General features: G+C 37.8%; 1 protein-coding gene across 1 annotated transcript; it reads left to right on the top strand.

The window, feature by feature from the left end:
* Positions 1–441: 441 nt before the first annotated feature.
* FSTL1 (follistatin like 1) lies at positions 442–26,689 on the top strand. Its single transcript, XM_014066972.2, is given in 12 exon segments — positions 442–519; positions 522–617; positions 724–786; positions 11,964–12,068; positions 13,590–13,719; positions 16,348–16,380; positions 19,300–19,430; positions 20,527–20,645; positions 20,935–21,047; positions 21,530–21,640; positions 23,290–23,384; positions 25,263–26,689. Coding segments are annotated over 12 exon segments (1,119 nt in total). The 3' UTR covers positions 25,308–26,689.
* The last annotated feature ends 452 nt before the right edge of the window (positions 26,690–27,141 follow it).

Genomic DNA, 27,141 nt, shown 5'->3' on the forward strand with positions numbered 1-27,141 from the left:
ATGAGCCAGCAGTGTGCTGCAGCTGCAAAAAAAGTAAAAGCAAGCACAAACAAAAAAGTTACAAGCTAAACTGATGGTGTTCCATAGTAACCATTCTTGTCCCAAAGAAGTTGATACTGTTTTTCAGGGCAGATGTTTGGATTATTGTATTGCATCCGGTGTTCGTTCAGTTCTTTACTAGCCTAAAGGAGAAGGGCAGTTACAAATCAAATCGAATCGAATCGAATCAAATGAATGAATGTACGTGTACATTATTCCGAGTTTTACTGGAAGCTCATATTAGCTGTCGATTGAAATGGAACCAGTTTCCTTTCCTGCTGCGCACGAAAGCTTTTTTCCTCCGCCCAGAGCATCGGTCTCCACGGCCCGCTTGGCCTCGCTGGGGGAGCCGCGCGTTCAGCCAAATTCACAGACGACCCTCCTCCGCCCTGTCGGTCTGTGATGCATGGTGGGCGGGCTAGAGGGAAGGAAGGAAAGCAAGCCAAAAAACTGCCGGAGCGACTGGGTGGAGCTGCTGGCCGCGCCGCGCTTCCATCCCGAGAACTCACGACCTTCGGATTCATTTCCCAGACGAAGACGAGGTCCTAGCGAGTCCCGCAAACGGAACCAGCAAAATGGTGAGTGGGCTCGGCCGACGGGGAGATGGGGCCTGGCTCTGAGGTTAGGGGGACTAAGCGGATTTCTCTAAGCTCTCCCCCCTCTCTCTCTTTTTCTCTCTTGCAGCTGTGCAACCACCTCTTCATCTTCGTCGTTGTGACGGGGACCGCCCTGGGGCTTCGGACTTCGGTAGGAGATGCGTCCTTGCTCGGCGCTTATCGACACAGGCGCCGTTAGGGGAAAGATACCTCCCAGGATTTGGCATCGGGACTGGGATGGGAAGAAAGGAGGGAGACTCCGGGGCGAATTCCAGAGCACGGCCTGCTTCAGGCCAGAGCCTCTGCTCTTGCCAGCTCGGGGAGGCGGAGGAGTCGTCCTCCCCTCACCCGAGGAAACAAAAGGGTCTTCTTGAAAAATAGAGTTTCTGCACCTACGAGAGAAAGAAATAGTTGGCTTTGCCATTTCCGTAGAGCAAAAAGTTTTGCTTTGTTGCAACAAAAAATATGTTGTACCCAGTGAGGGCTTTGTGAAAGAAAAACACAGAGAAAGTTTCTTTTCTTCTAAGAAGGAACATCCACATTTCACACAAAGGCAAGGTGGACTCTCAGGCATCTCTTAACTACCATGGGAAGCCTGCAAGAGTGCAGTGAACTTTGAGTACTTTGAGCCTATAGTTTTCTGCCTACAATTGCAGAGTTGGAAAGTGAGGAAAACTCCCTACAAGACAAGGATGCACAATGTTGAAGCCCTAGAACTATATCTGGGCTCTTTAGCCCCTCCAAAATATATCACCAAGTATGATGTTTAATTATGACAGAAGGAAGGAAATAGTTGCATAGGGAAGTACATGTAATTCATTATATTTAAATATAAATTGAATTGCTTTTTTCCCTGTCCTTAACCTACTTTTGGGAATGTGGTCCTATGATGCTCCTAAATGTGCATGCTTCCCAGCCTCCTCACACCCACCTAAATTTTAAACCTTGCTATTAGACCATGAATATAGAGTAAAGTAATGGTAGAAAAGTCATACAGCAATTCACAAAGGCATTATTATAAACTGTCATTAACGTTTTAAACAATGCACAAACCATTTTGGTTTGAATTGGAGCAATGCCTTGAACCATCTTTCAAGAAGATTGTAGGGGCAGATATTTAAGTAGGTGAAAATAAAATACAAAAAGGGGAGAGAATTAAGAGTGGGCAACATCGTATTCAGGGAATTTTAAAAGCTCACAAAGTTGATTTAGGAGATTCAGTCAGTTCAAATCACACTTCTCAATAACTTCAAGCTTTTACCTGTGAGTTCTATGACTGATACCTAAGTACTACATTGGCAGATCTCTCTGTCTCCTTCTGTCTCTCTTTCTCTCCCCCCATATGCATACATACATAGAATTAAGTAGAATTAAGCAATGGCCACCACATATAGTATTTCTCTCCTTTTACATTCTGTAGATGATCTGCTAAAAATTGCCCTAAAATACAGAGAATGCTGATTTAGCCTCTCATCTTCTGACTCAATGTTTTCAAAAGCAAAAGAAGTGGCTGTTGAGCTCTTATTAAGTGTTGTGTATGCTAGTTTAAAATTAATATGAAATAATTGACTACTGGCCATCTACATCCATATATCCAGATGGTCCATATCAATTTAATCAACTATGTGAATCCTGACTGAATCAGAAGAATCAATTTAATATAATTTATTCTGAGGAAGGGGATTCCTTCCCTCCCACCCATTAAAGTGAAGAAGTCTACATGTTGAAGAGATGCAAAGAAAAGCCTTCTGGGAGGAATGCAACCAGATTAAAAACATGAAAGAAAAATATTTGTTGTTCTGTGTTCCCAGGAAATGATTCATCCTCGTCTGGAAACAAAATGGATTATCTTAGGTTTGCAGAAGTACCGTAATTTCTTATTAAGTTTAAGAAATTAAGTAGATAAATTATGATGACTGGAATAATGTCTGGAAGGCCTTAGAAAGATGCATAAACTTATTGAAAACCTATGGATTTCCACTCTGCTTTTTTATTGTATGCATATTAATATATTACTCTTGGAAATAGGGATCAGAAATAGTGCTCGAATTCCCAGAATTAAAACTTCCCTAAAAGTGAGGTCATTGACTAAGCACTTAATGATTGCCATAGAAAATGTTTTCAACAAACAAAATTCAAGCTGCTTCAGGCAAACTATCAAAATATCCATTATAAAAATCTCTGGTGAGTTCCATGCTGCCCTTTACACAATTTTCCCTTTCTTTTATATTAAATGCAGAACTGTTATATTTGATATTGATCAAAGTTGCATTTGTAAGAAATATTTCTTTTATCTGGTTTATCTGAACAACTCTTTCTCACTGTGTATATGGTGGTCTTAGAGCTGGCCTATGTTACAGTGCTGTAAGCAATTTTATCTCACTCTGAGATCTCCTGCCCTGGAATGTTTAAAAACTCCAAGGGTTCCTCAAAGCAATTATTGAAAAGTGCAGGTATTCTAAACCTTTGCAGCTTTCTGAATTTTCACCCTTTATTAAATTTATGTATGTGTTTGATTTATATCCTGCCTTGCCTCCATAAGCTCAAGACTACTTAGCTGGGATTCTCCCTTTTTTCTATCCCTACAACAAAAAAACATATAAGATATGTGATCCTAGGGTCATCCAATGAGTTCCCATAGCTGAGGGTGGATTGGATTTGAACCCAGATCTCCCCAATCCTAAATTGACCCCTGATCATGGTATCTAATTGGCTGTTATTCTGAAGATTTCTCAAAGCAAGCAATATGGATGTTATGGTGCCACAGTGAGAGGGAGTAAAGGAGCAGTGATGGAGATAAGCCAGAACGGTGATAGTTCAGCGATAGTCAGGATATAATATATTTAGAAGGTGGTAAAAGTAGAAAGCTGAGCGCGAATAGCAGCATCACTTCATCTAGCCAGCACTGGCCAGCAATATCACGTATTTCAAAGAATGTTTTTGGATCTTTTACAGGCTCCTTTAGTATTTTATCTAGTATCTAGCCAGTGCATATATTTGGAATTTTGAAAATAAGACACTTGTGCACAAAGGCTGGGCAGAAACAACGGTATGTCCATTAACAAAATGGCTGCCAAAGAGGAACAGTCACGAAATGTCAATTTCTATAAGATGTTGCAATAAACATCCCCTCTAGCCTTCCAGAATGGTGTCTAGCACCATCTAGCACCATTTGCTTGTGAGCAGCTTGCCTATACCAACTACCCGTTTTCTTTTCCAAATAATACTTAACAAGCCTGTTAAAGGTTCAGCCTCATACTTTGAAATACATATAATATTGCTGACCAGAGTTTTATATAATAGAAATACAACTTTCTGAAAGTTTTGTTGTTAAAATAGTGCATTGAAACGTCATATTTATATCCCTTCCCCTGTTATTAGAGACTTCAGCCTCATGCAGTGATTTCATACCAACAAATTTAGCAAAAAGTATTATCTGGCAAACCTCTGTAACAAGAAAATTTCAAATCCAATCAAAGTCTTATGAACTTTAGATTCCAGACTACTCAATTTTCTAAATGCACGGAAGCTCAATGAATGACTTTTGAGGAAATGCACAATAAGTGGAAAGAACTGGTATTCAGGGAAATCTGTGCCTCCTTGATGGTGCTAAATACAAGTGATTCAACATTAGCATGCAACATGGTATCTGGATTAGCAGACTTGGTTTGCATGTAATAGCATCAGCATGCTTGGGGGAATATGTGAATTTTAGCATGGAATAAATATGCACAAACTGGCCTATAAAGCTTATATTGTATGTAAAGGTCTTGGTTAAGCAAAGCGTATGGTGGACAATAGTGTATTCCATGGCCTCATCTATTGGTAATCCAGAGAGTAGATGTTTTATTGTAGCTTGTTTTATATCAGCTGTAATAGTTCCATGATATATAAATTTGGTAAAATATAATAATAATAATAACAATAACAATAGGGAATGAGACCTACGGAATGGTTAATATCAAGTGAGGAATTTTCCAGGGTGATTCACTTTCACCTTTTCTCTTCATCATCGCAATGATCCCAATATGAGTAATCTTAAAAAAAATGAAATTAGGCTACCAAACAGCCAAAGAAGCTGAAAAAATTTCGCATTTACTATATATGGATGATTTGAAACTCTATGGAAAGTCAGAAATAGAAATCCAATCATTGACAAATACAGTCCGAGTATTCAGCATTTCAATATTTCAATGCAGCTTGGCATGGAAAAATGCGCCACTGTAGCCATAAAAAGAGGCAAAATCACTGCATGGGAGGGAATTGAAATGCCCAATGGCCAACTAATTAAATGCAACGAAAATGAAGCCTGCAAATACTTAGGCATTCTGCAGTTGGATAAAATCAAGCATGGAGAAGTAAAAACTATTGTCAGGCGAGAGTACACCCACAGAGTTAGGAAAATTTTGAAATCTAAATTGAATGGTGGAAATACAATCAAGGCCATAAATACCTGGGCAATACCAGTTATAAGATACACAGCTGGTATAGTTAACTGGACACAAGCTGATTTGGACATTTTGGACCGAAAAACCAGGAAACTAATGACAATGCACTACAGTTTACATCCATGTGGTGATACTGATAGACTATACCTGCCCCGAAAATCAGGTGGCAGAAGATTATTACAAGTGAAGCAAACAGTTGAAGAAGAAAAACATGCACTGGCTGATTATTTAAAAGAAAGTCAAGAACATCTATTAATTGAAGCAAAGAACAAAAAACTACTGAAGGCCCAACAAACGAAACAAGAATACAGAAAACGTGATAAAATCAAGAATGGAGAGTTGGCAGAACAAAGCACTGCATGGCCAATTTCTGGAAAAAATAAAAGATAAAGTGGACAATGAACAAACTTGGTTATGGTTAACAACAGGTACATTAAAGAAAGAAACAGAGTCATTAATCCTGGCTGCGCAAGAACAAGCTATCCGCACAAATGCCATTAAGGCCAAAATAGAAAAATCCTCTGATGATGCCAAATGCAGACTTTGCAAAGAAGCTGATGAAACTGTTGATCACATACTCAGCTGCTGTAAAAAAATCACAAAGACTGATTATAAATTGCGGCACAATTTAGTAGCACAAATGATCCATTGGAATTTGTGCAAAAATTATAATATTAAAACAGCTACCTCACTATTTGGAAATTTTAAATTTATCAGACTTGAACATTCTGATTCTACAAAAAAAAACCCTACTTGGAACAGCTTATATCCTTTGACGCTACCTTAACAGTTCCTAGGTCCTTGGTTAGGACTCGAGCTGTTGAGCTACCAACCAGCCCCAATATGTGACTTGAAATACAAAAGGAGGATGTAGTAAAGGACATAATAAAATGAAAAAAAGAAAAACAGTATGTGATGTGTTCGTGAAACTAAGAGAAAGCAGAAAGATATAATAGAACTGAATTAAAGAATTAACTCAAGAATACATGTGAAATTGTAGATTTATTATAAATGAAAGAGCTAAAATGTACTAGAAAATATGCCTTGGTGTCATCTGGATTGTTTTGGTGTGTATGAAAGAAGAAAGTATAGTTTGGTAATAGTTTCATGTTACGATTCAATGAATGGTGATTCTCCAGAAAAGCAAATTCAATTTACTCCCAACAGAATGAATGAAAGGTAGATGTACCTAAGGAAATTTAACCCGAAAGTAGATTGAAACTTAGTGAAAACTGTTACAAATATCATACAGTTTCACTAGTGGGAAGTATTAAAAAATATGTTTTCCTTTCTAATAATGAGCAGGGAGTAAGACAGTAATGTGTGATGTCTCATTGTTGTTTAATATATTTATGAATATGGTATAAGGAACACTTATGATGTTGTGAATGTGAACATGTGTGATATTTTGTATATAGATAATGCTAGATCCAAATGAAGGTAATTATGTAATACAATAGATTATGTATCTGAAAATTTAAAGTCAAGATAGTTATCTTGGACAGAAAGGATACAGTGAACAAATACAGTGAAAAATGAAAGCAAATATCTTGGTTGAATGTTTACTAAAATGAGGAAATGGACAGAGAAATGTTAAGAATTGGTTGAGGGGAAAAATCAAGATTGGATGGTTAGTGAGATCCTTAAGAGATGATGAGAAAAAATAAAGTGCAATGAATAAATAATTTTATGGCTGTGATGGAAACAAGAATGGTTTGCAGAATAAAAAGATATGAAAGAGATATAGTTATTGATAATTTATGTAAACTAGATTTAATTTGATTTTCTTTTATCTTTTGCCTTTCATTATTTTTATTATTAGATTTTTATTCTGCCTTTATTACTGTGTAAGTAGCTCAAATGTATCTACTACTCCTTCTTCCTTCTATTTTCCTCATAAGACTAACCATGCGAGCTCGTTTTCATGCCTAAAGCCGGACTAGGATTCACAGTCTCCTGATTTCTAGCCCAGCACCTTAACTGGCTCTCTATTATTGTCAATTTTCTTTACTTAGTACAGTATTATCCACCTTCAAAGGAAATAGTGTAACTGATAAGTATGCATGTCAATATGTACATGTATGCTTTAATCCACATTTTTCAACCCATTATGGTTTGAAAACTTTTATGAGGTATTTTATAAGATGGGTGCCAATTCTTAATTTAAGTATAAATTAAAGGCTATATATTCCAGGTTATTTGGAATACGCGAGAGTAGAAAAAATGATTTATCTACTGACATTAACAAGACAAATACAGAGTTACATAGTAGACCCAAATGCACCAAATCAGAGCTTGATCATGTCAACCAATATGGATGCAGATGTGGTATGATCTTGGCTTGGTATGTTGAGGATACCTGGGAAAGTATTTTACATTGTTTGATACAATAAATAGCAAAAACAGTTTTGTTCTCTCATTCTCTCTTTCTGTCTATATATTGTGTATGGTACACACACACACATGCACACACACACACACACTTTCCATTGTATACCCTAACAGGTCGTATCAATGAGAAATAAATAAAACATTTGCTGGATATGCAGGGTAGGAAAAAATAGTGGAAATGATTTCAGTTTTTCAAGGACTATGCTGGCCTTGCATCCTGCTCTCTAGCTAAGCCTTAGAGAAGACCAGTGGGTATAGTTCTAATAGAAGGTACCTTGAGGGGTTGCTGAACTTGGAATTTTAGCATTTTGGCAATACAATTTGTTTCCTGGGTCTACTAGCCTCTCTCCAAACAAAACAAATCTATTTTCACCCAGTTCCTATGCCATCAGCACTTTGCAGCTATCACTGTGGACTTAAGTCAGGGTGTTTTTTTTAAAAAAAAATTTAGTGAATGTATTGACACTTTTCTGTCAAGCTATAAAAAGACTTCAATGTTGCCATTGGACCAACAAGTCCTTGTGACTATATCAGGTTTGGAACCTTGACAGCTAAAACTCAGATCTCATTGTAGGTCACAGAACTGCAGGATTATAAGCAGTTCTAAATAGTTCACAAGCTTCCTCTTTCAGAATGTGGACAGTCACATCTCAATGTCTTAAAGGGTTGGGTGGTCTTGGAGCCCCTTTCAAAATCATGAAGGGTAGATAAAGTACTTGGGGATTTGTTTATGCAAATCAACGTTGATTCCTGGTGACTGCCTAGACATGCCCCTGCTTCTTTCTTGGCAAAGTTTTTCTGAAGTAGTTGCCATTGCGTCTTTCCAAAGACTGAGAGTGGCTGGCCTAAGGTCACCCTACTGGCTTTGTACCTAAGGCAGGACTACAACTCACAGTCTCCTGATGCCTTAACCAAGGAGAAAAGAGGCTACGTGGCAACTGGGTAGTGTTCATTTTTATGTTTCTGTATTATAATTATTTGTATTCTTTTGCTGATGTGTCCCATATATTCATATAAAGGCACTTATTTATCCTCAACATTCAGTCCTAAACTCTCTAGGAATGTTGAGGAACAGATAAGGCAAAACTAATATTCTGCCTTTCTCATTATTAGTCATGAGATAATAAATTATTAAACCATTTATGATCCATTTCTTTTAATTTGGAGATACTTTGTTAGAGCTCATCAGCAACTACTTTGGTTTTCATAACTCTGAATAATTTGCTGCATAATTTTCCTGCAGATACCAATAGTCACTTACTTACTACTCCCTATACTGGATCATTTATGAAAAAAATGGTCCTTGGTGCAGAACCTTCTGGAAAACTGCCTAAATTGCTGAAGAAAACATGTTCGTTTTTCTTCTTTAGTTAGTTACTGATCTAAATCTTTTTCCATCTGAAATCCATTTTATTATCCTTTGTCTATGCTGATGAATAACTGTAAAAAACCCTTGGACAAACCAGCTATAGTGGGTCCTTACTTACATTTGGGAATTGTTGCTGGTTGTGGGGGTTCTCTTTCTGTAGCCTGTTAAAATTTATGAACACAGAGAAGCTTACTAACTTGGTAATTATTTCCTCATGCTCCAAGCATAAATAAGTGTTAGCTATGGGTGCTTTAGTGAATTTTAATTGGATACATCCATGAATCTAACTTTAAGGTTTTCTCTGCATCCCTTCTTGCCTAGAATGCCTTGTTTGTTGTGTCTTCCTTCTGCTTTCAATGATGGTCCTTTAACTTTCATAGCACTATTTGAGGTATAATCAAATGATATGATTCACTCTGCCAAACCATCAATGGCTTTATGAAGAATCCACAATTATGCTAAACTATAAACCTTACTTTACAAACCATAAGTGTAGGCTTATTCAGCAAGCTAACCCTAAGAATAAAAGCAAAAAGCACGAGATTGCACAATATGTCTGGTTAAGAATGGCTCCCAAACTCTGCTCTGTGTTCACCATGCCTTCACTGCATTGCCATTTCTATTCTTTGTATCAGTGAAAGCTGGTACAGGACCTCAGTAGAATGCAGGTAGAAGAAGTTACTATTACAGTACTCCATTGAATACTCAGACCTAACTTATGCTTATATCTATTGGGATTTCTTAATGCCCTTCAGAGTTCACTAGTAGAACAGGGTTTTGCCAACACCATGTTTTATTAGTTCTTGTTATATGTATAACTAATTAAGAAATCTGGACTGTTTAACTGGTTGCAGAAGTTCCAAGATTTAAAAAAAAATTGTAAAAAGAAATGCCTCTAATTTCTTTTGCAGGCAATCAAGCAGCTTCTGGTAGATAGTAAAGATAAAATTCACTGAGCAGCCTTAATGTATTTAGGTGTCATATAGTAGGAAGATTGTGACAGAAAACTGGAACAATATTGGTTGATATCCATAATAATGTAGGATTCTTGACCAAACTGCTTTTACTGCCAGGGCTGTGAGGAACAGACTGAAAAAAGCATCATTGATGAACAAAAATGGTGAGCTCTTTGCATTATAGTAAAAGAATAATCCAACCATATAGCTCAGAAATCTCCCTTTTCCTCCTTGAGAAAAGCAACTTCAGTACTAGAAATTTAGTTACTGTCATCATTGATCCATTCTTACAAACCAAACAAGAGTATAGATTTCTCCTTCCATAATGTTTATTTTATCAAATAACTATTATTTAAAAACCCACAATTGTTTAAATGTGATAGATAATACTAGGGATATAGCAAAGAACAACATATGCTTGCTTTGACATACAACATTGACCCACAGTTATGTTAACAATCCTGTTGATGCCAGCACTGAATTTAATAATAATACACCACATAAAACTGTAGGATTTAACTCTTGAGTTACATTGTCGATAGTAGAGTAACCAATATTTATTAAACATCTATATCTATTTTGGAAAGTGCTACACCAAGATGAAGCCAAGCAGGTTGATGTAAGCATAGCTGATAAGGATGTAAATATGTTCAAGATGAAAAGAGCTTCAAATTAAAGAAAAGCAGAGCTAAAGCTCTAGCACAGACTTGATGCCTCTATTAGTAAAAGACTTCATTGCATAAATTAAGTCTCCTCCTGCAATAGCAAACACTTTTTGTGGTGTTATTTTGCAGCAACTGGGCTATAGAGAAATCTTCTCCCAGAAGATTTATAATGGAATTCATTTGTGGACTGTTTTAAGAATTATATCAAGAACTGATAATGCTGTGTGAAGAGCTTTATGAAAAACCAACACAGTATTCATAGTCAGATTTTCAGTATTGGAGTAAAGAAAAAAATTGTATTATGCTGGCTCTTCTGAACTCCCCCCCTCCTCTTAGCCTCGAACAAAATCTTATTGTCATTTATGTTTGGAAGAGTGGAAATTTGAAAGCAGAAATATGGAACTGAAGTGTAAAATTGCACACATTTTCAAAAGTCCAATGGGACAAGTTGGCTGTTATCTTGGTCATCCTTCTGTTATACCAGCAACTATAGAGGATACCTTTTTTTATTTTATGACACACATCTCCATTACATTTCTGTTTTAATTACTGAAAAGTTTAAATGCAGCTGAGGCAGACATAAAAATGTCTGCTGGTTGTCTTGGACACACTTGCAGTATTATAAAAGGCATTCTAATCTTCTGACAGAATTGGAAAACTTTTTTTTCTTGACAGCCAGAAACTTAGGGAGGCTCTTGCTGCTTTTAAAATGATTTCAACCACTCTGACCTTATAATTCTGGTATGTCCAAATTGCCTAACCTCCTGGAGACTTGCTCTGATTGAATGGGCATGGTCTCTTTCCTCCCAAGGGGTGAGTTTTGCAGCTGTGTTTGGCTGATCTGGAAAGCAAGGAATGGAAGCATATGAAACATGCAGAAAAATCTTTAAGAAATGTGAACATTTCAATGCTGAAACTTTGTAGATTGCTTCAGTTAATTGGCCAGATGGGTGAAGAAAACAATCAGACAGTTTCCATTCTTGACTAACCATGGGAGAGAGCAATCAGTGAAAAAACCACAAAATCATAGGTGGATATCACTTGTGTTTGATTGCAATTGCTTGAATACACACATTTATGCATATCTATGATGCTATTTATTTTTGAAGTAGGCAGCATTACATAAAGCACGAGATAAAAAAATAATGAGCAAGACAAAGACAGAAAATAAAAATAATTTTAAGTCAAACTTACTTATATCAACACCACTCACTGTTTCACTATTGTTTTTGCAAACATCTTTTAAGACATGCCTACTCTGATTCATATCTTGCTTGAATATGGAAGGAGAAATAGTTTCAACTATGCCAGCCTTCTCATTTAGTGCCATGTATGGTTTGTATATATTTCCTATACATAGTTTATATGTTCTAAAGAAAACATAATGTGAAAAAGCATCAAACAATTGTAGCCAATAATATAAGGGAGTCTATCTGAAAAGCACATTTTTTTCTGAATCATGTTCTTTCAACAATGTATTTTGTTTTAACATCTTATAGGAAGAGCCAGTTAGCAAATCTAAAATCTGTGCCAATGTTTTTTGTGGAGCTGGCCGGGAATGTGCTGTAACAGAAAAGAGTGAGCCAACCTGCTTGTGCATTGAGGTATGACATAGACTATTAACAGCAAAAATCCTTTTATAACATAAACATTTCTGTGAGCAAATTCTTGTTGTTGGTTTTTTATTTTTTGCTTGTGGCAGTCACATAGTGTTGCAAACACTTCTTAGCCATCAGTAGACTATATGTCTAGTTTATCTCTATATAACCGGATTTACATACCATTCAAAAGAGGCACAGCAAGCTATTGCATATAAACAGGGATCAAACCCCATACTCATTTACACTAATGATGTCATGTGTTTGTGTAACAAAACATTTACAAGCAAACAACTAAACTCAGACCACCAAGGACTCCCAACAGTTTTCTGACTATGTCTAAGCATTTATGTCATTGTAATCAGTAGTCATTGTTACTATGACAGCAGCAGGTGACCTAATGTTTTCTATTGGTCTATTAATCAGCCTGAAGAATTGTATGGTTCAAAGTTAGATCCTTACCATGAAATGCTTAGGCAGACTTTAAAGCAGGATTAGGACCCTATGGCTCCCCAAATTTGCTGAACTATAATTTCCAAAAATAAGTCTTTTTAAGTCTGAATGGGGGGAGGGGGTGTTAGATTATCCAAGAACCTTCTTGTCCATAAATATAATCGTCCTACAAAACCATCAAGTAAAGAATATATATATATGTATATAATATTCTTAATTGGGTCAAAGAATTCCTGCCAAAAAGTAAGGGGACATACTGTAGTTAAGTAATTTTCATGCTCAAATATGGTTTTCATTAGAGCATAGCATGGAATAATTTTATTGTTTCCATACATATACCAGTTGAAAGGCTACACTGAATATGCTGTATTTATACACTTGTCTTGATTAAAATCATTTCAGGAATAAATAATTTATATTATAAATTCATGCAATTAGTTACTGAAAAACAACTTGGCTTAATTTAAAAAATATTATTTTAATAACAGAATTTAGTTTAACTGTAAATATGCCACTGCATAATAAAAGAAACAGATGTATTAAAGTAGATCCAATGATTGTTCTCAGGTATTTGGTTTGAGGGAATTTTAAGTCAAATTATGTGTGCAAACCTTCAAATTGCAGTACTCTATAAAAACATGCAATCAATTGGTTGCAATCTATAAAAGATATGCAACCATTCTTGCTTATATCAAATGAAGAATTGGCTGCATCTAATAATCTTGTGTTTAGTCAACATGTTCTGAAGCATGCAAAATATTTGGAAAGTTATTCAATGAGATAAGATAATCATTTCTAAACCACAATGGGCAATTTAATACAAGAATAGTTAAGCCAAGGAAAGTATTTTATTGTTGTGAATCCAGGAAAAATCAATTTTATAATATCTACATGACCTTTCTGTGCCATTTAGTCAGTGCACATCATTCAAGATAATGAAATTATCAAATCAGAATCGAATGCTAAAAATGTAGATTGATCAAGTTATTTCACAAAGACTCAATGTTCAAAATTAAACTCAGACCTTCCTTCATGAATTATTTGATCCACCTTTCCTGGTTTTTTCTTTTATAGAAGTGTAAAACCCACAAGAGGCCAGTATGTGGCAGCAACGGTAAGACATACCTGAACCACTGTGAGCTGCACCGTGATGCTTGCCTCACTGGTTCCAAGATCCAGGTGGACTATGATGGTCATTGTAAAGGTAAGCAAGAAACCTGGGTACACCTTGGGCTCCATTAAGACGAACTGAATTCTATGAGGCCTGGACAACAAGACTTAAACCTTGTCAGGCAATTAAAATCAATCAGTTTCAAACTTCTGCTGATGAAGGTCTTGGGGGGGCAAAAGAGGCTGGACATAGCAAAGCAAGCTATAATATGGGATTTCAGATTTAAAGATTCAGCCAGCAAGGTCTGAGCAAGAATGTAAATAAAACAAGTTGATGAAACTTTGGGCACAGGGTGTTCTGAGTTCCACTTGAACCTTCTAAAGTATTTCAGTTTTTACAGTTTTGTTAAAGTGCATTTGCTATTTAAAATGTTATTTCTATGGGATTAAATGCATTTTTGAAAAAGATCTCATCATGCAAGGAAACATTTTATTTAAGGTAAAGAACTTTAAATTGATCATCTGTGATAGCTATTGTAAAAAGTTTTTCATTTACTGTTGATGTACTATGTTATTCAAATGATAAAATGTTTTTATAATGTAAAAAATCCACAAAAACAAAAAACAAAAAGTAGACGACATTTAACATTTGAAAACTAACACAAAGAAATTGGAAAACAGTTCTCTTGTCACCTTAATAAATTTAACACTGAATAATGGAAACATTAAGAAAAGTTTTGCTTTGTAAATATATATATATATAAATGTAAAAAAGAAACAATATTCAAGGATAGAAGGATAGAAAAAAGAAATGAAAATAAGACATTCGCCTATAAGAAATTTAAACCTTTAATATACCTTTAAACATTGACTACACAGAAAAATCCATTAGATTTATGAAGAAGTGGTTCATAAATACAAAGTGAATCATTATAAATTTAGAATGGTTCTGTCTTTCCAATGTTGAATCTTTCTTGCTGCCTCAAACAGAAATGTAATAGAAAGGAAACATAAATACTACATTTTGGAAATTAGAGTGCAAATTATTACTAGCTTTTATTTTGAATAATTTGCTTCACAGTGTGGCCTGTAGTAGATCTGTGCAGTTTGTCACCTTGATCAAGAAGCTTTTATTCTGATGAAAAACAAGCCCCTTTTGTGATTCTGTCACCCAATTAGCTCTTTTTTTTTTGCTGGAGCCTTCTTGACACCATCTTTTGAAAAGGATCAGTCACATCTTCTTGGCTTGGGAAAACAGTAGTAGACATCAGCAGCATTTTATTCATTCCTCCACCTAATTGAATCCTCATGCTCGCTACAGTGTTTCCAGGTTCATTCAACTGGATTTCTAAGCAGGAATGAATACTTTTACAGTAATGTACAGAGAAATTCCTTCTTTGCTTTGAACAGATGACATTGCTTAATTGCTATGTTCAAATTATTGTAGTCATATCATCTGATCTCTGTTAAACTTATTTCCCTTTTCTACCAAGAGCTCACTTATTTATTTCTCAGAGAAGACTTTAGTGCATATGCAAGAAAAACTTTGCAATTTTAGAAGCCAAAGTTCTTTCTTATTTTTAATTAGTTGGTTTAAGAAACCATTCCAGAAAAAATCTAGCTTCTTTCTACCATGATGTTCTGGTTAGAAAGCCTTCTGAATTGAGAATACATCTAGTTTTAAAAAATATTTTTGCCAATACAAAAAGAAAAACATTGGAGGGAAAAAAAGAAACACACAAAAGCATGTCTGCCTGGCCAATTTGATCTTGTAGGATTGGTGTGTTCTGAGCTTCTTCAATTAAACAAGGTCATCTCGGTAGCAGCACCTACCCTCTAGAATGACGTTCCTCTCCAGGATCTGGTGTTCCCCTCCACTCTGCTGTTGTATAAAAAAGCTGGGAAGGAAATGAAATATAAAGAAATATCAGCAGTATCAATTTCTTAATAATTCTTTCAGCACAACTCCTTGTATAAAAGATTTGGTCAAATGTAAAAGAGCACTTCAGATTAGTAGGTAATTAATGCCATTGTTCTAGGGACTAGAGAAGACTCTATAACAGTGTTTCTCAACCTTGGCAACTTGAAGATGTATGGATTTCAACTTCCAAAATTCTAGGGGTTGAAGTCAATATATCTTCAAATTGCCAGGGCATCGTCTATCGTCAGTTTTACGTGTTATCACGTGCATGAAATTGGATTGTACATGTTGTTTGGACAATGATTTTAATATTTTTTATTATTAATATTTTACCATCACATTTGCAAATGGTTGCTAAATGAGGTAGCTGCTAAACAAGGCACCTGGAAGAAAAAAAATGGCATGGAATACTTGGAAGTGTTATTTTTAGCCTGGAAAAGAAAAGCCTGCAAAGAGACATAATAGTTCTTCTCAAGTATTTAAGGGGCTTTTATTTAGAGGGACGGTGGGCAGAATTTATGACCACAATTGAGCCCACAATTTTCTGCTGCTAAGTGAGATAGTTGTTAAATGAATTTGCCCCATTTTGTGACCTTTCTTGCCACTATTGTTAAGTGAATCACTGCAGCTATAAAGTTAGTAACATGATTGTTAAGCAAATCTGGCTTCCCCATTAACTCTTGTTTGTCTGATCGCAAAAGGTGATCACATGACCCAGGGATATTGCAACTCTCATAAATATGAGTCAGTTGCTAAGCATCCAAATTTTGACCAAATGACGATATATTTTCTTATTAATAGAGAAGAAGCCTGAGAACTCAGCTGCAAGTCCAGGTAAATACGTTTTTATGATGTATTTTATTTATTATTATTTTTATTATGCATTCTGATTACTAAATTTGTTCAGTTTGTATGACATGGAAAAACTGCAGTATCTTACACAGTAATAGGGTTTGGAAAGATGGGCCTGATATTTGGAGAAGTGTTTTGAAGATCAGATTGTCTGTTCCTAGATGGCCTGAAACTATCTTCCTGAAATGTTTACCATATTCTGATTCTCATATTCTACCACTCTGCTCCTTGTTAAACATTTAACATTTCATAAAGTTTAAAAATGGAATGTAGTGTGTATTGTTTTATTTGAAGTTATGTTTGGTGTTAGATACTAGAATCAATTACAATGGTTTACACCAAGGTCCTCTGTTCCGGCGGGAACAGAGATTCAACCTGATTGGTTGAAGGGTCTGACAGCTCCCTATAAAAGAGCTGCTGTCAGATTGAACCTTCGCTGGATTGTACATAGTTGTCTCAGAACAAATAAAGAGCTGTTGTTGCCTAAGCCAGAGTGTGCCTCTCCTTTACCCGATCTAACATTTGTATTATATGCTTATCCTTGTAAACTTTAAGAACAGTTTCCTTCACCCAATTTTCTGAATATATACGCCATAATAAAGCTGATTTTACACAACACAGCAATCTAAAACATGATGACTAACCTGTGTGTCCTGTGAACCTAGTCAGGGAATACAGCTTTAATCTCAAGCAGAGGATTGAGGAGTAAGAGAGTTTGGGTTTCATTTGCCCAGAATTATTTATTTAATATAGTTGTAAGAAATGTAGGGATTGGGTGGCTTTGTAGGATTAGGGATTGTGGTCTAAATTTTAATTAATTGACAGGCAATCATTTAAAGATACTGGCAGTTGTTATAATGGTACCAATAATAAAATCTATGAATATTTTATTTATCTGATGGAAGGAGATCCTTGGCAACGGCAACTTGTTTCAAAACAGGGGGCATGGCTGGGTGACTGAAACAGCACCCCTTTTAACATATATGCAATGCATGCGGCACATTAAAAGGGGGTGGGGCTTTGATCACTCAGTTGCTTCCAGGGACCATCAGTGTGGATATCCATCTCCCAAGGAGAGGGATGATGGGCAGTGACAGTTTATATTCATTAAAGCAGTTGAGCTAGAGTGAAGCCCACCCATGACTTCAGCCATAAGAAACAGAACCAGGATTAATAGGGTGATAATCCTAAAGGGCCATGGTTCTCTTTAAACCCCCATCTTTCTCTTCTCCCCTTTCCCTAGAAACGAGGCAGCTGTCAAAGAGAAGGAAGCGCGCGCAGGCTTCTTCCAACAGCTGAGGAAGGAACAGGAGTGGAGGATTCGGCTGTTGGAAGAAGCCCGTGCTTCCTTCTCTTTGACATGTGGCTTGCAAAGACTTTTGACTTTGCAAACCGCTTCTCAAAGAGAAGGAAGTCGGGGGAGGGGGGGCAGACTTCTTCAGAAGAGCCCAGGTTGGATGGGGCTTCAACGTTGCTCTGGCCTGGGCTTGTCTGAAAATCCTTCTCCCGCTGCTTCATTCTCTCCCCCTGATTTCTCTCCATCACTCACTGCAAGCCAGGCAGCTGTCAAACAGAACGAAGCATGGGGACTTCTTCCAACAGCCAACTACTTAGCTGGGTGGCTGGCCAGGAAAGCGGCGATGCTGGAGTTCCAACCAGCATCCCTGCCTCCTTCCTCTAAGAGCCACGGCAAGGCATCCTCAGGTGCCATCTGGGAAAAGCCACTCAGAGGCATCGCTTCTTGACCCGAAACAAAGCGGCAGCGTGGAAGGAGTCTCTGGTGGCTGAGGCAGCAGCAGAAGTGGTGGCAGTCAGTTCCGGCTCTCCTTTCCCTGAGCATCTCCTGTTGCTTCTGGCACCGCTTTTGGTGAATCCAGCGTGGCGGCAGGGCTCTTGCCATTGCTGAGAGCATCGCTGGTGGTTGCTTCTTGCCATCACCGCTGAGCTGAATCCACTAAAAATGGTAGCAGCAGCAATGGGACATGCTCAGGGAAGGGAGAGCCAGAACTGACTGTCCAGGACTGTATTTCAGCCATCGCTTCTGCTGCTGTTGCAGCCACCAGAGATTCTTTCCTCGCTGCCACTTTGTTTTGGACTGAGAAGCGGGGGGAAAGAGCAGCTCCCTTCTCCCCTCTCATTCTCCTCAGCCTACCCACTATTAGGAGGGTGGGGGAAAGTGCTGCTAGGCTGCCCCTCCAGGAGGACCACAGGTGGGAGGTTGAAGGGGAGTTTGCGCACTTCAAATGCCAGAGTTCCTGAGCCAACATGACTGGAGGAGGAATTCTGGGAGTTGAAGTCCACAAATCTTAAAGCTGTCAAGTTTGAACACCCCTGGTTTTTTTTTTTCTAAAGGCTTAGGGGTGCAAGGATCTTGTAACTTGACTTTAAGCTTTAAGACTTGTGCACTTCAAATGCCAGAGTTTCTGAGCCAACATTTTGGTTGCTAAGCAAGAGCCTTGTTAAGTGAGTTTCACTTAACAAGTTGGCCACACCCACCTGGTCACATGACCGCCAAGCCACACCCACAAAACAGGTCACGCCCACAGAATAGGTAGTACAAAAATTTGAAACCCACCACTGGATCAGAGCTAGGCAAGAAGTATAATTGGTCATTTTTAATAATTCCACTTTTAATTTGCACAGACAAAGCAGGTTCCAAAGCCCCAAGTGAGTTTTGACAGCATTTAAATTTTGCCTATACAAGCTTGATCAGATTTTTGCAACTTCCCCCTCTAGGTTGCTCATAAACCCCTAGGGGGAGAGCCACAATGTTTGGAAACACATAGTTTAAAATAAAAATGTTCTCAATAACCTCATTCTTAAAAAAAACATTTCCTCCTTCTCTGCTGTTTTTTCTGCTTTATATTCTTGGTCCTAACTTCCCACCTCCCCATTCAATAGTGGTTTGCTATCAGACTGACCGTGATGAACTTCGGCGTCGTGTCATCCAGTGGCTTGAAGCTGAAATCATTCCTGATGGGTGGTTCTCCAAAGGCAGCAACTACTCAGAAATCTTGGAAAAGTACTTCAAGGTATGAATGAGGTAGTTGATGTACTGCATCTAATGTAGCTTATGGGATCATGAATAATTGTTTATACTGTTTTAAATTGATTTTTATTATGTTTAATTGTTTTATATTTTGGAATTATAAGCCACCCAGAGGCATTGATTGAGATGGGCAGCTACAGAAATTGAATGAATGAATGAGAACAGATACTAAGGGATAATTGATCTTCCTCTTTTGAGAGTATCAAAACTTTTAATGCTAACTTTCTGATAAAAGAAGTTTAATAAGCTTAGCCTGAATTTCAGTAAAGCATTGTTTGTAAGCCACCCAAAGTGGCTTACTCCAGATGAGATGAGCAGCACATCCATTCAATAAACAATAAATTAATTAATACGTATTACATTGAAAGGAATATGAAAACTTGTATGTGTCAGCCTGTTTCGCTACTTGCTTTCGGCTGCCATTGAAACGGGGAGGGGGAGGCATGGTATTTGGGAAAGGAAGTTTTAAGAACAGGAGAGATTGTGGAAAGGGAGTTTTGTTCTCACCTTCTACTGCGCATGCTAGAGATAGTGATTGGGCTCACCAAGGCCAACTGTCCTGCATACCAACCTGATGATGCTTTTTGAAGATGGAACTCACATAACACCTGAAGGATTTGCAGATTGGACTGTGAGATGGGGTTACCAGGCGAAGGGGGTTTGGTCACATATTGATATGTATGATTTTGCACGCTTTTGCCTCAGATCTTGCTTTGCTTAGCTGCTATCTTTTCATAACCAGTAAAAGTACTCTTAATTCTGTGAAATGGAGTTAAGTGGTTTCTTTCTTGGTTGCTGAGGGAGGCTGGCTTGACATTATGCCTACAACTAAGAACAGCTTGAGCTATTAAAAAAAAAACCCAAGAGCAATGCGCCATTGTGCTGATGTATGCAGTTGGTTGTCTGTGTGCAGGGCCGCACTCTTGTGGACAGGGAGTGCAGAGTGCTGAAACCTCAGATTTTCCAACATGCTAAAAAATCACTGGTTATCAAGTCTGTCAGCATATTTCAGGGAAAAGGGGCTGATGGAAGCTCCAGGTAGTTTAACCTTTCTTAAATGCTTTTTTGTGATTATACAGAGTTTTGATGATGGAGATTCCCGCCTTGACTCCAAGGAATTCTTGAAGTTTGTAGAACAAAATGAGTCAGCTGTCAACATTTCTACTTATATGAATCAAGAGACCAACAAGCTTCTCAGGTAGCTTCAGGCAGAAGAACATCAGAACAAATAACTATGACTACAAAAGATGATGAATTATGAAATTCTTTCTTGACATATTTGTTTCTCCTGAGTACTAGAAATAAGGAGATGTATGCCGCAGGAAAAATCCATTACAACAAGATGTAGACAGCCCAAAAGTCTGGTTCTTATGAAGTGATTTGACATGATAGCAATTGATAATTTAAATATTGACTATTCACACTTTCCTGTGATGCGTTTGGGAGTCATTTCTAGATTGGATAACTGTCTATTGTATGTCTTCCAGGGGACTCTGTGTAGATGCTCTCATTGAGCTTTCTGATGAAAATGCTGACTGGAAACTGAGTTTCAATGAATTCCTGAAGTGCCTCAACCCAACCTTCAATCCACCAGAAAAAAGTATGAGCTCTGTGCCTGCCCAAAATGGGTCTGGTATTGTTAAAAGAGTGGGGAAAGTTGGGTACAGTAAAGTAGAAGTAATATGTTGCACATTTATTTCAAAATGTAGTTTGAAAGAATTGCAACATATTTGGATTTCTGCCCAAATTTGGAATTTTGAGAGTATGTATTGCATATGCTTATAAAGTAGCATGGTGGCCTAGTGATGAAGACACTCACCTCCCCCTTGGAAGGATGAGAATTCAATCCTAGGTAATGGCGAGATGTTTCTCTCTTAGGGTGCAAAGAAAAAATATCTGTGAAGTTTGTGTGACGTCAGGAAAGGCCAGTAAACACTTAGTCCAGTTGCTCTGACTCTTCTCCAAATTGTGAATAAAAAGGGAGATGAGCACTGCCCTCTAGAGTCAGACATGACTGCATAGGGGAAACCTTTATCTTTATATTTCTTCCCAAGTACATTAACTGCATCTTTTTAAATTTAGAATGTGCCTTAGAAGACGAATCATATGAAGATGGAGCGGAGACTCAAGTGAACTGTAACCGCTGTGTCTGTGCTTGTGGGAACTGGGTGTGCACCGCCATGACCTGTGAAGGTATGATCTATGCAATTGGATAATTCAGTCATTTTAGAAGGATTCCCTCCACTTTCAAAGAAAAACATGTTTTGGTTCAACAATCTTGACTAAATAAATGAAAATATTAGAGATGAAAGAAAAAGAGGTAAAATAACATATTGATCTCACTAATAGCACATCAAGACAGATTAATCATTTTTGATCCAGTGAACTGATTTTCTGCGGTGAAGAACTTATTTAATATAAAGAAGGCAACAGAAATAATAAATACCTTAATTGATAAATAGCTTGCCAGGGTCATAGCTTTCTCATTTAATTAACTGTCTCACATGATCATGTATTTGTCTATTGAGGAAACAATTCCCTGTCTGCAACTGGCAGCTGAATTTCTCCACTTATGGGTATCTATAATTGAGACGGTTCATAAGACCTTGAAGAATTAAATATGATATTTGTTTGTTTAGAATCTATAAATCTGTAAGCCATAGTTATCAGTAATTAATAGTTAAATATTACTGGATAGGAGGAGCCAAAATTAGGGACAGGAGATTTTGCAATATTTAAGGAAAAGATTGCTTTCTCTGAATCAGAGTGTCCAGTCAGAAATCCAAACTTGCTGGGCCTCCCATTGATTAGCAAAGGGAAATAGATATTACAGACTAGCTTGACGCAGGCGGCATCTCACTATTTACCTTTGAAAGCCTCCACTGTTGCCCTCCACCTTTGAAAGCCTCCACTGTTCACCAACAGCAGGCTTCCAAAGGGCAATTGTGAGCTGCTGCCTGCATGAAGCTAGACTGGGGAGGGAGAGCATGAGTGAACGAGCACAAGGAGACGGAGGGAGGAGGGAAGCCAGGCAAAGGGGTGAACAAGGGGCGTCCACAGCATGCCGTAAGATATGCACTTTTCCTCAGCCTGGCAGACTTTCTAAGCCTGCCTAAAACAGGCCAGGAAGGTGCCAGGGCCTTTCCACCACTAACTGCTGAGACTGCGGGCTCCTGCTCCCAGAGTTGCTCTCTGGCCGGCAGCCATTCCCACTGCAGCTCCCGGAGGTCACCATGGAGCTGATTCAACTTCTTCCCTGTGCTGGGAGAGTGCAATGCCAGGCGCATGAGCGAGGCAGCCATCCAGGAGGGCCTCACTTTCCAGGGCTGTCCTTGTAGATCCCTATCATTCCAACAGATCTTCAAGAGCTGAATTATTTATGATGGCAATCAGCTCAGCCTTCAGTTTAGAGGAAATGTGCAATTTTTGTCTTTGAAGCTACAGGATGAACCAGCTGGGATTATCTCTTTTTTTGCTGCCAAAAGCCAGAAACCTCGAGTATCACCAAATATAGGAACTGCTTTGCCAGCCACACAGTAGTAGCTTAGCTGCTCTTTAATCCTTAAAAAGAATAAAAGCCATCCACAGGGGGGAAAAAAACTTTTCATGGAAGAACAGTGAAAGTTGGGTTGTGTGCTGTTTTTGACTGGAGGCAGTCAAAATAGATAGTAGGATCCTCTGCCCCATCCACTGGTAAAGATGGCACATTTCTCCCTTATGTTTTGCCAAAAGATCCAACCCCTGTTATTAATGTGAAAGAACACATATCTCTATTGCTCTTTTGTTGGGTATGTGCATACTCAATGTGCATTGAATATCATAAACTCTGCTTCTGCTCATAGGTAAAAACCAGAAGGTCCCTTTTCAAGAGCAGCCTGAAGAGAAGCTGACTGAAGAAGAGCTAGCCAGATACGTTCAGGAGCTGCAGAAACACCAGGTTAGAAGGAGCTATGTGCACAAGCTTATGTATTTCAGTACATTTATTCCGCTAAAGTGCTGTGAGATTCCTCACAGTTTAAATCTTACATTTGTTGGCTGCTAATATATCTGAAACCAGCACTCTATGTTGGCAAACAATTAGAAATTTGATGGAGACAAATGCATGTCATTCCATGCAGTTGAACACAGGCATTTGGTACTAATGACGATGACCTCAAAATGATGAAATATATGCCGTGACATTGCAATGCAAACTTCAGACTCTTACTTGTGTTTTGATTTTGCATGCAAGTACATGAATCATATGCACATAAATCATTTGCATTGCAATGTCATGCTGCTTGTTCTATCATTTGCCCTCCTGTACAGGTGAATGGACAAATTGCATAATTTTGTATGCCTCTGTTATGTTCCCCTTTATGCATTTTACATGAAAAAAAATCTCTAACATGTACCCCTTTTTCTCATAAAGGAGTAATCCAGTCCTCTTAAAATCTTGGTAGCCCTCTTGAGATGTAGCAGGAAGAACTGTAAATGAAAAATAAATACTTTTTCAAGTAACCCCAGATCCTGCACATATTTTACACATATCCATGTATTTTTATGTCTACAATACAAATGTGCACTGCTGATGCATTCATCTGGCACATTTTCTCAACTTCCCAATCTAACCAGTTTTTTCAACTTCTCAGTGACCTCCCATTTAAGTACTAACTAGGTCTGCTTCAGTTAAGCTTTCTGAGATAGTCAAAGTTGACTGGGGCTGTAGTAAAATATAACATCCTAAAATGCTTATCAATTTTACTCATGGACCAAAGTTAAAATACATCTAATGCAGTACTGTGAATAAAAAAATAAAATAAATAAAGTTACAAGGCAAACCTGAAACATTTAATAACATAGTAAAATTATTTCAATAAACTATTGCTATTAATGTCTCAATCTTCTTGGAAGTGTCTGGAAATTAGTCAGGGAAAAGGAGTGTGTTAACTTCTTAATCATAAGAAAAAATAATTTTGGGGGCAACTGTTTTTTTTTTGGACATGTTCACCTTTGAGTGTAAAGAGAACTTTAACAATCCATGTGATCCAGATTCTGCCTCTGTATCAAACAGTGCAGAATTTATAAGAGACACTGGTATGTATGTCTATACAGACATACATAGTGCAGTGATAGTTAAGCTTTTCGGCACCAAGCACCAAAACTGGAGCGCGCACCAGAGCACCGGAACCTGGAACAGAGCAGCTGGCTGGTGCGCATGCACACCGGACCATCTGGCTGGTGTGCATCTGCATGATGAAACCTGGAAGAGCAGCTGGTGATGGTGTGCATGCCCATAGAGGGCTCTGTGTGCCATGCTTGCCATGTGTGCCAGAGGTTCGCCATCATGGCCCTAGTGGATAACATGCCATTTTGAACAGGGAGAAGAATGGGGCATGAAAGATGTTGGAATATCTAGGGATAATTTGGGAGGGGATGGGTGGTGCAGAGGTAGGAAACACTGGATGTAGCAGTTTGGGTGCATTGGTCCCAAATTTACTACTTAAATCCAGTCAAGGCTTTATTAATGCCAATGGCACATTTTGACAGAATGGAAAAGCCTTAATGTAATATTACTAATTTTGATATGAGAGTAATTCCCTGTGATATCTATCATGTCGCCAGTTACCAGGGCTGGTTTGGTGGATACAGTTGAATATGAGAGTCTCCCCTTCCTCCCTTCCTGCTCCATGTCTCCATCCTGTTCCATGTTCATACCTTCTGATGCTGCATGCTTGTGGATGAGGATGACCATATCAGATAGAAGGGCTGTGGGCAAGGGTACTGTATATGATATCTAAATCCTGTTTTCTTTCTTCCTCTTGTTTTTTCTTAGGAGACCTCTGAGAAGATTAAGCAAATGACTACCAAAGAAATGTGAGAGGTACACACCAAAAGGCAAAGTGTGCTACCTGTCTCACCTACCAATCTTCCTTCAATATGCAAACATGTTTAGAAATTATTGCTCAGTCACAGATATTTACATTGTGTAGCAATGGGAGGGAGGTAAAGGAAAATGGATTCTTCTGAAATTTAAAAGAATCTCCCCTCTAATATTATGGCTTCTATAGCAAGGATATGAAGTTGAATTGATAGCAATTAATGAGGACAGCAAATTACTCCAGTTCTGGAGCTCCTAGAACTCAGGGGAAGCATCACTGCAAACTAGGATCATGGTGTCTTCTGTGGAAGTTGTATTGATGGTGGAGCATTGCCCTATGACTCTCTTGCTGCAGCCTATAATACTTTTTCACAAATATTACTATAACTGGAGGAGCCCAATAAAGAAAATACAATAGCTATGCATATATTCCATGGCATATCACTTTTCTACACTCCCATTTTGATATTTAGCCTTCCTGTCTTCTTCTGTCCTTCACTCAACCATCATTTTTTTCTATGTGTTTCAATCAATTCCTGCAGATCCCCATTACCCCCTGCCATTGATTAATGTGCATATCATTGAGAGTCCCTAGTAAATATAGAGCAAGCTCTTTATCCCAGTCAGAAGCCACATGACTCTGTGAGTTTCAAACTGACCTCATTTTCTTTCCTCCTCTCTTTGCAATGGTGCTACAATATATTTTCTTATCACCTTCTTACTCTTTTTAATTAATGATTTTTAACTGAGCTTTTTGTATCTTTGATTTATATTGTTTATAGCTTCTGGAAAATGCTGTACTTCTGTGTTCATGCTTTATATTATAGCTACATGTATCAAGGAAGTAAAATCAGCACAGCACCAAGGGGACCAAGATTGTATATGGCTATTCTAAATTTGCCATTGCACCTTTCACTGTAAACAGTAGGGTTCATGTATGGACAGAGCAGAATAGATTTTTTGAGAGAGACACCCTACAGCTTCCTACAGCATCATTCAAGGAAGCGAGAAATGGGAGAAGGATGCAATTCTTGACTTTATTCAAGAATTCACTCAGTCCTATTAATTAAATAGAAAGAAATAGTAATGTTTGTCAAGCATGAAGTAAGTATTCCCTATGCTGTTGGGAAAATAGATCAACAAGAAACATATGTACATATCTAGTGCTTTATAATGAGGCACTGCTGCTGTCATTCCCAAAGGGAAAGATATATACCTGAGGTTTGCAGACTCGTCTGATGGTTTTTGACAACTAGTCCCTAAGTAGAAAAGGAGAATGCACAATATCATAAATGCATTGCATGTTTTGATGCAAAATCAATCTGTTTAGGAATTTTGGCAATAAAATCAGGAGATCCAGTCTCCTCACTTATTATAACAAACATCAAAAGCATTGTTGTTGTTTTTGCATATGCTTAAGAAAGAAATTGAATTTTTGTTTCTCTACAAGTGTATAACTTGAGCAGGAGGTTGGATTAGAAGACCTCCAAGATCCTAAATCATGTTGAAGAAACTCATCATTAGGATAATATTCTGTTGGGCCATATGTACTGTAAAGTCCAAAGAAAACTCCACCTAGCGATAGGTGTTTTTGATGTCCTTCTCTTTATGAAAAAAATATCTTGGGAACTACGAATAAAAGTTTATTCTTCCTCAAAAGTTAAGCAATCGTATTGGATGGCCAAATAGTATATGTGCTGAAGTCTTGTTTTAACTTGGTCTGATCATTAACTTATATCATTGTAAGCATGCTTTGGTTTGAAGTCTTAATATTATTCTCTCATAATTTAGTCATAATTAAAATCTTGATGGAATCTATTTATGTACTATTGGA

Source organism: Thamnophis sirtalis, unplaced genomic scaffold (assembly GCF_051295495.1).
Source record: "Thamnophis sirtalis isolate CommonGarterSnake01/CBP01778 unplaced genomic scaffold, rThaSir2_p1.2 scaffold_5, whole genome shotgun sequence".
Lineage (NCBI taxonomy): Eukaryota > Metazoa > Chordata > Lepidosauria > Squamata > Natricidae > Thamnophis > Thamnophis sirtalis.